The sequence below is a fragment of the Nycticebus coucang genome, chromosome Y (genome assembly GCF_027406575.1).
Source record: "Nycticebus coucang isolate mNycCou1 chromosome Y, mNycCou1.pri, whole genome shotgun sequence".
Classification (NCBI taxonomy): Eukaryota; Metazoa; Chordata; class Mammalia; order Primates; family Lorisidae; genus Nycticebus; species Nycticebus coucang.
The window spans coordinates 33,837,934-33,849,975 of NC_069805.1; the positions used below are offsets into that span (position 1 = coordinate 33,837,934).

Genomic DNA, 12,042 nt, shown 5'->3' on the forward strand with positions numbered 1-12,042 from the left:
TTCATGACAATTAAGGTCGGGGTGGGAGGAAAAGCAGAAAGAGGGATGGAGGGAGGGGGGTGGGGCCTTGGTGTGTGCCACACTTTCTGGGGGCAAGACATGATTGCAAGAGGGACTTTACCTAACAATTGCAATCAGTGTAACCTGGCTTATTGTACCCTCAATGAATCTCCAACAAAAAAAAAAAGAGAGAGAAAAAAATAAAGATAAACCTGAACCTAAATTGGAAACCAACAACATAAAGTCTCTAATCAAAGCAATGATGGGAATAATAGCAGATAACTTTTTTTTTTTTTTTTGAGATAGGGTCTATCTTTCACTTAGGAAAGAGTGCAGTGGCACAACCATAGCTCATGGCAGCCTTGCACTCCTAGGCTCAAGTGATCTTCCCACCTCAACCTCCCAGAGTACTAAGATTACAGGTGTGAGTCTACAGGTGTGAGCCGGGCAGACATTTCTCAGTGAATTCCCTCAATCCCTTCATGAGGTGCAGGAACCAAGCCTGATGGCCTTCCAAAGAAGCAGGGACAGCCAGCCTTCAACTGGTGGGTCACCCTGGCTATGCTAGCTTCTCTCCCTGGGCCTCAGTTTCACCATTGATAAAGACGGAATTGAATAAGTGAGAAAAAAGTGAGGGGAGAGAAGGAGGGAAAGAAGGGAGGAAGAGGAGGAAGGAAAGGAGAAATGGGAAGGGGAAAAAGAAGAAAAAGCTACCACCACGGCTTGAGCATTAATCAAGAATTTACTAGATGCTGGCTGATCTCATTTGCTGCCCATGAAAATACTCTTTAAGTCAGATAGGACCATCATCATCTCACAGAGGAAAAAACTGAGATCCATCTTGGCTCAGTGAGATCCATTAAGTCATATGCCCAAGGTCACATGGTGGCACAGCTGGAAATTGAAGTCACTTCTTTCAGCTTCCAGAATGCAGAGCTAGGGTCTCTCCCTGTTGAGCTCTTGGAGCCACTACAGCGGTTCTCAACCTGTGGGTCGCGACCACTTTGGGGGTGGAACAACCCTTTCACAGGAGTCGCCTAAAACCATCACATACACCCCATACAAATACAGGTGTACAAAAATGATTTTATGGTTGGGGGTCACCACAAAATGAGGAACTGTATTAAAGGGTCGCAGCATTGGGAAGGTTGAGAACCACTGCCCTAGGAAGACATCACACGTCCTCCTTGTGGTCACCCCCAGAAATGCAGGCATGAGTCCTAACAGCAGGGAGATGAGGTCTGAGGCACCAGGCTTATCAGGTTCCTGCCGTGTCCCTGCACCCACCCACCTCAGGGGCTTGGGGTCAGGGAGAGGAAACCAAGCAGGCAGCAGTAGGGCTGGGGCCTCAGAGGCCAGGAGAAAGCCATGGCAAGCCACCCAGGACTGCAAGGACAAAGGCTCCTTAATGACAGAGAGAGAAAGAGGAGGAGCTGGGTAGCCGGGGAGGATGCCAGCAAGCAGAGACTCTAAAAAGACAGGTTTTAAATGCTTTCTTCCCCATCACCTTTGTCTACACACACACATACACACACAAAAGTTCAAGGACAATCAGATAAGCTGAGTTGGTGCCACCTGAGAGGGAATGGAAAAAAAGAAAGAAATCAGTGGAAGGGAAACTTTAGCAAAAAGACCAGACAGGTTTCAAATCTGTGTGTGAGTCTGTGGCTGGAAACAGACCCTTGAGAAAACTTCTCAGACTGCACAGCAGACATCTCACTTAGGTCTAAGGTCTGAGTTCCTCCCTGCCCTGTCACCCTACCTCCATGGTCAAGCTCTGTTGTGGCCATTCTACATTAATCCTAGCACAAACCCCGCCAAGGCCATCTTCTCAACCCCCACTTTAAAGAGAAGGAAAGTGAGGATAAGGAAAGAAAAGTTTCTCATCCACGGCCATGGATCCCACGGCTCCAACACATAGGGTCTCTTTAGGCCCAGGTCTCCCTGAGATGCACGCTACTGAGTAATCAAAGAGGCCCTCATGAACAGAAGGGACATCACCTCCTTAGAAGCCAGCCACCTGTCTTAGATGTCCCCACTTGTGACCTGGGGCCAGAAAGGACTTCATGAGCAAGTACAAACTCACCAGATCTCCAAGTAGCATGAGATTAAAGTCCAGGAAAAAGAGAACATCATCGGAGGTAGTGAGGCCCCAGAACTCACTCGGGTGCACTGAGGTTCCCAGAGGACCCTGCTTGTACCCACCTCCTTTACAAGCAAGGAAACAGGCTACAAGGGAGGAAGTGCACTCCAGGGAGACAGAGCTAAGCAACGGCCAGATAGAGATTCAAAAACAAAAACAGTATAACACCAATAACACAAACAATAATTAGGGTACTGGTGCCCTGGATCACACATTCTCTCATCTGAGCTCCACATCAGCCCTGTGAAATAGATCCTGTCATCATCTCCATTTTACAGATGAGGAAGCTGAGATCAGAGGCCGGCCAAGGTCACACATGAATGTGTGAAGATCTAGGACTTGAACCCAGGCAATCTGGCTCTAGAATTATCTTTCTCCTGCCTCCTATTTACCTCTACAACTATCGGTTACTGAGCACACTGCTATGTGGTGGACCCTATACACGATTTCACTCTATCCTCATGACAGAGCTAGAGAAATAGCAATCAAGGTGCTGTTTGGGTGGGGTGGCTCCTTTTGGGAGGCTGAGGCAGAAGGATCTCTTGAGGCCAGAAGTTTAAGACAGCCTGAGCTATATAGCATTTATCTTTTTTAAAAATATTATTTTTAGTTAGCCGCACACAGTGGTTCATGCCTGTAATCCCAGTGTTTTAAGAGACTGAGGTAGGAGCATCACTTGAGCCCAGGAGCTAGAGGTTGCAGTGAACTATGATGACACCACTGCACTCCAGTCTAGACAACAGAGCAAGACTCTTACTCTTTAAAAGGAAAACAAAAAGATGAAGAAACTAAAGTATGGAGAAATTAAGTAAATGCCTGAAAGAGGATGACAGGACACGCAGTGCGAGAATTCAAAACCAGGGGTTCAGATGCCAGCGTATGTCCTGGTAACCACTCCATGCTGGGCAGCTGGGGATACCTCTCCCTGTTGGGCTAGAAACAGGAGGACAGAGGCTTCTTCAGCAGAGCCATCAAACACCCTCCACATTGAAGAACCACAGCACAGCTAATCAGGCAACACCAGACTCTTGGAGAATTACCTGCCGGCCCTCGAGCCCCTCATCCCCTTGGCCCAACTCTCCCCGCGGCTACATTCATAGCGGTGCCCAACCAGCAGCGTGTTCCAGTTCTTCTCCAGCCATTTGGCATCACTCACCACAAAGGGCCCACTCCTCTTGTCCTTAGAGAAGCTGTGGCTTCTTCGGGGACCCAAGGCCGCAGGGCTCATGTGCCAGGGCGGGTGCTCACTGTCCTGGATGACATTCTCCTTCTCCAGGTCCCGAGGCAGCAACTGGGACATAGGACACAAGAAAAGAACTTCACCAGGGGCTTTCTCACTCACACCAGGGCTTTCTAACTGAAAGAAAAATTACATCACACTGAGAAAACCCCTTGTGTACCAAAAGGGCAAAGAAGAAAATTAAACTGCCAGAGAACCCCCAACCTTAATGATTGGAGGAGACATGTAGGGGCAGCAGCTCTGGGTTCAAGTGGCCCAGCCTCTGCTACTAATAACTGTGTGACCTCAGGTGACAGCTTTAACTTCTCTGAGCTTCAATCATCTGAGAAAGGAACAATAATAAGTACCCAGCTTCTAGGGTTGGTGGGAGACCAGGTAAGAAGAGTCCCAGACAGTGAGTGACACAGTACAGCCACCAGGGGACAGACGTGCGCGAGTCCTGGGGCTCTGGCTCGGCTCACCCAGACCCCTCCACCTCTGGAATGTGGGGTGCCCTTCGTAACGTGAGTCAGCTTCACTCTGCAGTGGTAATGCTCCTTTAACCTTACTTTAATCGTCTTTCCATTCATCCAAACACACAAGTGCACATATACAGATATACAGAGAAAGCACTGAGGAACAGGATGGTACCCCTCATACATCTAGTCGGAATCTTGATTTTTTTTTTTTAACTAAGCTACATATTGGGGAAATATTCACAGGCAAGTACATATGGCCTCACGCTCTCCCTGCACAGACAAGGAAAGGGAGGCCCAGAGTGGGGGAGCCTCTGGTTAAAAACACACAGCATCAGGAAGATCGAGGCTGCATTCTTGATCCCTTCCCTCACGGCCTCTGTCTGGATACTTAACCTATTAAGACCCCCTGGGGACTTAAAGTTCTCCTACACTCCTGGCTGTTCCTTATCAGCCTCCCAAATGTCCCAGGCCAGCCAGAAAGCCTTTTCTTCTGCAGCTATGTCAGTCCTGCTGGGATCTCTCTTTACAGGCTTTTAATAAATTCTACCTACATCACTTTGACCTCCCCCTTTCAGACTCTCAGTGTTAAGACTCCAAGGGGAGTGAGACTCCAGGGCCCACTACTCACTCTACATCTCCACTCAGTGGCTCACACTCATTTCAGATCCAAGTGCACAAAGCAGGCTTTTTGGTTCTTCTCCAAAATTGCTCCTCTCATGACTTGTCCATCCCCCAGCTGGGTAGGTCAAGCCCCCAGGGTCACCCTCCATTCTCCCCAGGCTCTCCACCCCATCAGCAAAGCTGAGATTCTCCCTTCAAAACATGCTACAAGGCAGGGTGTAGTGGCTCAGGCCTGTAATCCTAGCACTTTGGGAGGACAAGGCAGTCCTCAGGAGTTCAAGACCACCCCGAGGAAGAATGAGACCCTATGTCTACAAAAAATACAAAAATATTAGCCAGGCATCGTGGCATGCACCTGTAGTCCCAGCTACTAAGGAGGCTGAGGCGGAAGGATCACGTGAGCCCAGGAATTCAAGGTTGTTGTGAGCTATGATGGCACCACTATACTCTAGCCCAGGCAACAGAACAAGACTCTGTCTTAAAAAAGAAAAAGGCTGCAAACCTCACACCCAACACCAAAATAAACTCCAAATGGATCAAAGATCTAAATATAATAGTAAAACTAGAAAATTTGTATAAGAAAATACAGGCATAAATCTTAATGATCTCAGATTATGCAATGGTTTCTTAGGTATGACACCAAAGACATAAGCAATAAAAGAAAAATAGATAAAATTAACTTCAAAACTAAAATCTTACACCTTGAAGGGTACCTATACAAGAAAGTGAAAAGACAACTCTCAGGGGCCGGGTGCAGTGGCTCACATCCCAGCACTCTGAGAGGCTGAGGCAGGTGACTGCCTGAGCTCAGGAATTCAAGACCAGCCTGAGCAAGAGCAAAACCCTGTTTCTAAAAATAGCCGGGCACTATGGCTGTCACCAGTAGTCCCAGCTACTTGGGAGGCTGAGGCAAGAGGATCACTTGAGTCTAAGAGTTTGAGGTTGCTGTGAACCATGACGCCATAGCACTCTACCAAAGGCAACAAAGTGAGACTCTGTCTCAAAAAAAAAAAAAAAGAAAGGACAATCCTCAACAGGGGAAAATTTCTGCAAATTATATGTCTGATGTGGCACTTGTATCCAGAATATATAAAGAATGATGATGACTGCAATAATAAAGACAAAGGACCCAGTTAAAAATGAATAAAAGATCTGAATAGAAATTATTCAAATAAAGACATGCAAATGGTCAATAGGCATGTGAAAAGACATTCATTCAACATCAGTAACCATCAGGGACATGTAAATCAAAACCAGGATAAGATACGACTTCACACCTAGTCCACCAGGATGGCTATAATAAAAAACACAGGACAAGGACACCTGCTGGTCAGGGTGCAGAGCAGCTGGAAACCCAGGCACTACTGGCAGGGATGTACAATAGTGTGGCTGCTTTGGAAGACCACCTGGCAGTCCCTCAGAAGTGAAACCTAGAGTTACCATGTGACCCAGCAATTCCACTTCTAGGTGTACATACAAAGAAATGAAAACATACATCACCCCCAAATTTGTACATCGATGTTCACAGCAGCATTATTCACAATAGTCAAAAGCGGGAACAACCCAAATGTCCACCAACAGAAGAATGGACAGGTGAAATGTGTTCCACCCAAATGATGGGGTAGAATTCAGCCATGAAAAGGAATGATGTTCTGATCCTTGCTTCTGCATGGATGAACCTTCAAAACATTATATAGCATTATAGGAAAGGGGCCAGCCACAAAGGCCCACGTAGTATATGATTCCATTTATGTGAAATGTGCAAAATAAGTAAATCCACAGAGATAGAAAAAGAAAAATGAATGGGTGCCAAGGACAGGAGGATAAGGGTGGATGCGGAGTGACAGCCTAATGAATGGGTAGGGGTTTCCAAGGGGTGAATAAAGGTGGTCTAATACTGAGAGAGCAGATGGTTGCACAAATCTCTGAATATACTAAAAGCCACTGAAATGTACATTTTAAATGGGTGATTTACATGGGAAATGAATTATAACTTAATAAAGCTGATATGAAAAATAAAATGCTACCAGTCCTCCATTTCTCTCCACCTGTTAGGTCACCATCTTGGTGCAAACCCTGTCACCTCGTTGAAGATGATGGCAACCTCTGTGCTGGCCTCCCTGCCTCCACTCTCACCCCTCAGTTCACACTCAGAAGACAGCCAACAGGGGGTCATTCTCTGGGACACAGGTAATGGCTGTGGTGGTCAAAGCCCTATGGGGACTCCCTAGTGCCCTCAGCCTGTCCTCATGCTCGGTCCCTCCCCATCTCTCAGTCTCAGCAAGGGCCTGCAACCTGTATCCCAGGGGCCCTTGAGCATTCAGGGGAACAAGCTAATCCCTATATTGGGACATCTTCACTTGCTCCTGCCACCTCCCTGCGGATCTCAGCCTGGCTGGTTCCTATCTGTCATTCAAAAGACACCTTTCTAGTCCCTTCCCATGAGACCCCTTCTTTGCCCAGGACCCACCACTCTCTTCATGAACAATCTCACCTACTAACTGGCTGGAGGCCTCCCTATCCACCTACCAGACCAGTGACATCCACTAGAAAGTTCTGCAATCAGTGGAGATATTCTGTGTCTGCATATTCCACAGTCCACATGAGCCACATGTGTTTTCAGAGTGCTTGAATATGGCCAGGGTGACTGAAGAACTGAATTTTTAATCATCTTTAATTTTAACTAATTTAAATTTAATAAGCACAGGTGACTAGTAGCTGCCACATAGTCTGAGATAGTGGTGGGCTGGACCATGGCTAGGTCATTTCCTGGCAGCCCCAGCACCCAGAACAAGGCCTGGCACAGGTTCAGTACACATATTAAATGCATTAAATAAACAGAGGGGTGGAGGTTAACCCCAAAGTGCTTCCCTCTGATTTCTTTATCGCGCAAGCCCGTGGGTCAGGGGCTTGAGCACACAATTGTCTTGTGATAAGTCTCCAACAAGTCTGTGAAGCAGGCAGGAGCCCCTCCCACAGATGCAGAAGCTGAGATTCAAGAGAGATCTTTTGAGATGCCCAGAATCACACTGGAAGGGTTTAATTCCAGGTCTGCCTGATCCACAGTCCAGGGCTATTTCCAGGGAGAAATCAAATCATACATTTGCAAACGGTTCATCTCCTAATAAAGAATTCTAAAAAATCAATGAGAAAAGGACCAAGGTTCTAAAAGGAAACAGGAGGAACATAAGCATGTGAGTTACAGGAAAGAAATGCAAATAGCCTCATACAACTAACAAGATGCTTCCTCACTCAGAACAGGAGTGAGTAAACCTGCCCACACTGAGAGGTGATGGGGCAGTGGGGGAGGGACAGGTAACATCCAGACATCTGATGCAAGGGGGAAGGTTGAGGGCAAAGCGCCCTGGAGCACACTGCTGGTGAGGATGTGAATGGTACAGCCCCACTGCAGGGCACACCACTACGATCCCGCAAAAATCACAACCACGTTCACCCTTAAATAGGCCATCACCATTCTGAACGCACAGATGCACGTGCAGGTGTGCAAGGGGATGCATGTACCTGGTTTATAACAGCAAAAGATCAAAAACAGCACCCACAGGGGAGGGTTAACTTATGCTATATCCATAAAGCAGGCAAAAATCCAAAAACTTTCTAAGATCCATCTTATGAAAACAGACAGGTAGAAAATCTTTGGTTTCAGCAGAGATCCTCTGAAAACAGGAAGCTTCTCCTAGGAAGCTTTCCAAACTAACAAAGCCAGGCCCCTACCTCGGACAACTGCTCAACTTTGGACATTTGGTACTGAATCATTTGTAGTGGTTAGGGTATTATAGGATATGGAGAAGCATCCTTGGCTTCTCCCCCAAGATGCTGGCAGCAACCTGTACCCACGGTGTGATGGAAAAAATGTCTCCAGACACTGCCAAATGTGCCCCAGGGGCAAAATCACCTATAGTTAAGTACCATTAATGGGCCCAGAAGAGTATTCCCCAAGCTGTGCACCATAATCATCCTTTGGAGGAGATCTGCTTCCTAAACTATAAGCTTCTATCATACTTTAAATATTAGATAAGCATTCACTACTTTTGCCATAGAAAAATATGGCCATTATAAATACATATGATTGATAAGCAACTACTGAAAATAAGAAAGGCTCAAAGGACATCAAAAAGAGTAAGAGAGGCTGGAAGTGGGAGAACACTCACCCTTTATTTTCTATACCCCTATAAGATTTGAATTTTTAATAATCAACATTTTGTACTTCTGTATTGGTGGTTTTGTTAGAGTTTCATTTTTCTTTTTTAGGCTCAAAACCCAAAGATCTTTGGGCAGGAGAGAAGAGAGAAATGGGAAGCTGGTCCAAGTCTTTCCAATCCCTTGGTGAGAAAACAGATCCCCTGGCAACCAGCACTCCTGGGGCCTGTGTGCTTCAGGCAGGCATCCAACGACAAGCAGGAGGACAGAGCCAAGCCCTGGCAGCCCTCTCCACAGCACCCTGAGTCCCCCACTGCCAGCCAGCCCTAACCAAGGTGCTGGCAAAAAGATGCAGCCTCCTCCGTCAGCCCAGTTCACACAATAACAGGCTGGAGGTGGGGACAGGTGAAAACCTCCCCAGGTCACCCAGGAGGCCTGTACTTGGTATTTCTTCACTGCTTCAAGGCTCACAGAAGCCAAGGGACTGCTTCACACACTGTGGGCAAGTGGCAGAGTAGAGATTCAGACACCAAGTCTGCAGGATCTGAACGTGCTTGTTACAGAGCCTGGTTTCTCAGTCTGAACTGTGCTTGCTACAGACACAGTTTCAAAGCCCAACTCTACCACTTACCTGCTTTTAACTCTAGGTAAACCCTCATTTCATGATCTTGACCAACAACATCCTATTGTTTATTTCCAAAGCATCCGTTTCCAGACTGGACCTCTGCTCTCTTTGACAGATGGGAAACTCGGGCCAAGGGAGGTAGAAGGGCTTGCGTTTAGTCATTCAGTCTGCAAGGGGCAGCAGAGGTGGCATTTGGGCCCTAATTTGCGGATGCCACACCACACGGGGTGGGGTGGGGTGCACTAAGATAGTTTGCACTTGACCTCCAGAACATGCCATGTTTCTTCCCATCTCCGAGGCTTTGTGTATCCTGTGCCTCTGCTCTGAAAGCCTTCGACTCCCCTTATCCCATCCAAATTCACATGTATCCCTCGAGGCTGCGCCCAAGCCAGCTTCTCCCCCAAGACACCTTCCTGGGCCCCTTCTCTAGTGCCTCACTCTGCATCCTATCATTCCCTGACCTGGCTCACAGTGTCCCATCTCCCAACAGAGATCAAAAGATTCCTTCCTTTGTGGTTTCTACTAGAGTGGACTACTATAAAATGGTCCACTACCTCTTGGGAGTTAGACCAGATCTGGGTTCAAATATTAGCTTTGCCACTTGTTGCTGTGTGCCCTGGGACAAGTCACCTAACTTCTTTGAGCCTCCAATTTTATCGATCTGCACAGGAAGATGACTGTATCTGCAACAGACATTGTCAGTCTCAAATACACACCAGTGCCAAAGGTATCCTACTGTACGAGGATTTTCTTTCAACCATTTAACATGGTGCCAGCCAGGATGGAAGAGTTTGAATGTGAATAACCCCAGAACCAGCATCAAGCAAGGACAGAAGGAACTGGGAAATGCATACTGCAGATCCCTTGCTCCTTGGATAGGACAACTCCACAGACATTTAATGCTGCCTCCCAGGGGTCCCTATATCACCTGCCTCCCTGCTCGACTGCCCTGCTAGTTCTTCCTGGAATCACCCTTAAAAAAAACTACCTACAGGGCGGTGCCTGTGGCTCAGCGGGTAGGGTGCCGGTCCCATATGCCGGAGGTGGCGGGTTCAAACCCAGCCCCAGCCAAAAAAAAAAAAAAAAAAAAGGAGTAAAAAAACTACCTACAAGGATCTGCTTCTGTGAGAACTAAACTATTATGAGCCCTCTTCTGAGGCTCATCTAAGACCACCTATTCACTCACTCAACAAATATTTCTTGAATGTTCCCAAGATGTCAACGATGAAGCTGGATGCTGGGGACATAATAATGAACACTACCCAGCAGAATGGTATACAGAAGGAGCTCAATAAAGCTATCACTGACACCTATCATTAGCATCACTCTAGGCCAGAGGTGTGAAACTGGTGCCCCCCAGGGGTGTATGCAGCAGCAGACATCTTCTTCGGCCTGCATATTACACATAAAAGTCTAGATTTTAAGATTTTATAATAAACGAGGTCTCCCATCTCAAGGCCATTGTTCTCAGGTGTCAAGAGCCAGAGGGAACCAACAGGCAGTTGCCCCCTTCACCAAGGGCATGAGCTCTCCATTGGCTACAACTCCCTGGAGTCTCCCACCCACTGACCCCACTCACACATGTACCCATGTGGCCCATATAAGATCTGAGCTTGAGACCCCTGGCCTAGATGTTTACTCAATGTTTGACAAAATTCAAAGAGCCTTCTCACTCACCTTGTGACCATCTGGAGTCCCTGACTCCCAACAGGAGGGCCCCAGTTTGGCCTTTGAACTCTCCCCCGGGAGGCTGTGTCTCTCTTTGGGCTGCTCTCTCCTCCTCTCTCTGGCTTCATGCATGATGGACAGACCATCTTGAATCATGGTAGGGGGCCCCTTCTCTGAATAGGCCCTCTTGACATCCATGGGCGACCTGCCACAGTCATGTGGGTGGTCTCCCCACTGGGCCACAATGTCTTCCTCTATCCACTCAGCGGATTTCCTCAGACTCCCTTTCTTCCAGTCAGCAGGGGGTGATTTGGGTGACACTCTGACCCTCCCTCCCAGATCCTCCTGACTAAAGGACTTCTTCAACTCAGCTGGGTCGTTTGGACACTTTGCATTGTGATGTTTACTGGCAAAGGCATTGTTGTCTTCCTCTGTAATTCCTAAGCCTTTTTCCTGGAGCCTTCAGGGACAGAAGAGACCCCTGGATACCTCTCAGAAGGAATTCACCCGTGGCAGAGCCCACAAAGGAGAGCTGGCTTTGGTGTTCGTGGCTGCCCCTAGGGTCTCTGCCGGCTGCCTGCCTGAACTAGGAGAGCTGTGCTTTGTTTCTGGAGCAGCTTGTTTCCGGAGACCCTCTGCTTCGGAGGTGTCCTTCAGGCTCTTCCTCCTCTGTCCCACCCCACCTGGCCTCTCCCAAGGTGAGCTGCTGGGCACCAAAGTCCGGCTCTCCTTCCACTCCTGAGCCTCGCCAGGGACTTTGTTAGACAGCTCCTGGTACTCAGCCATCAGTCCAGCACACTCAATCTGTAGCCATCTTTGATCTTGCCTGGGAACATCTCACTGATCACCTCTGTCCTTCTGACAAGATCCTTTGGACGATTCTTCAAAGTCGGGGTAGTTTTCGGAGCAGTGTTGCTAGGGGACATCCTGCTCCTGGTATCCTTCCAATTGTTCTGAAAACCAGTGCCATCTTCGGATCCTGGATGACACCATAAAGCATCCACATTGATGACTTTTTCCCTAGAAGTTTCCAGAATCTTGTCCCCAACAGATGATGGGCACTCTGTCAGCTTCAGATTTTTTGAAACACTTACATTTTCATGCACTCTTCCCTTAGTCCAGTTTTTAC

General features: G+C 47.6%; 1 protein-coding gene across 1 annotated transcript in view; it reads right to left on the minus strand.

Annotated features, from left to right (window-relative positions):
• Positions 1-12,042, minus strand: part of LOC128579188 (uncharacterized protein KIAA1671-like) — a 46,629-nt gene that overhangs the window by 20,100 nt on the left and 14,487 nt on the right. The window contains exon 3 of the mRNA XM_053581408.1: positions 3,300-3,434. Coding sequence (XP_053437383.1) covers positions 3,300-3,434 — 135 coding nt within the window. The remainder of the gene's footprint in view (positions 1-3,299; positions 3,435-12,042) is intronic.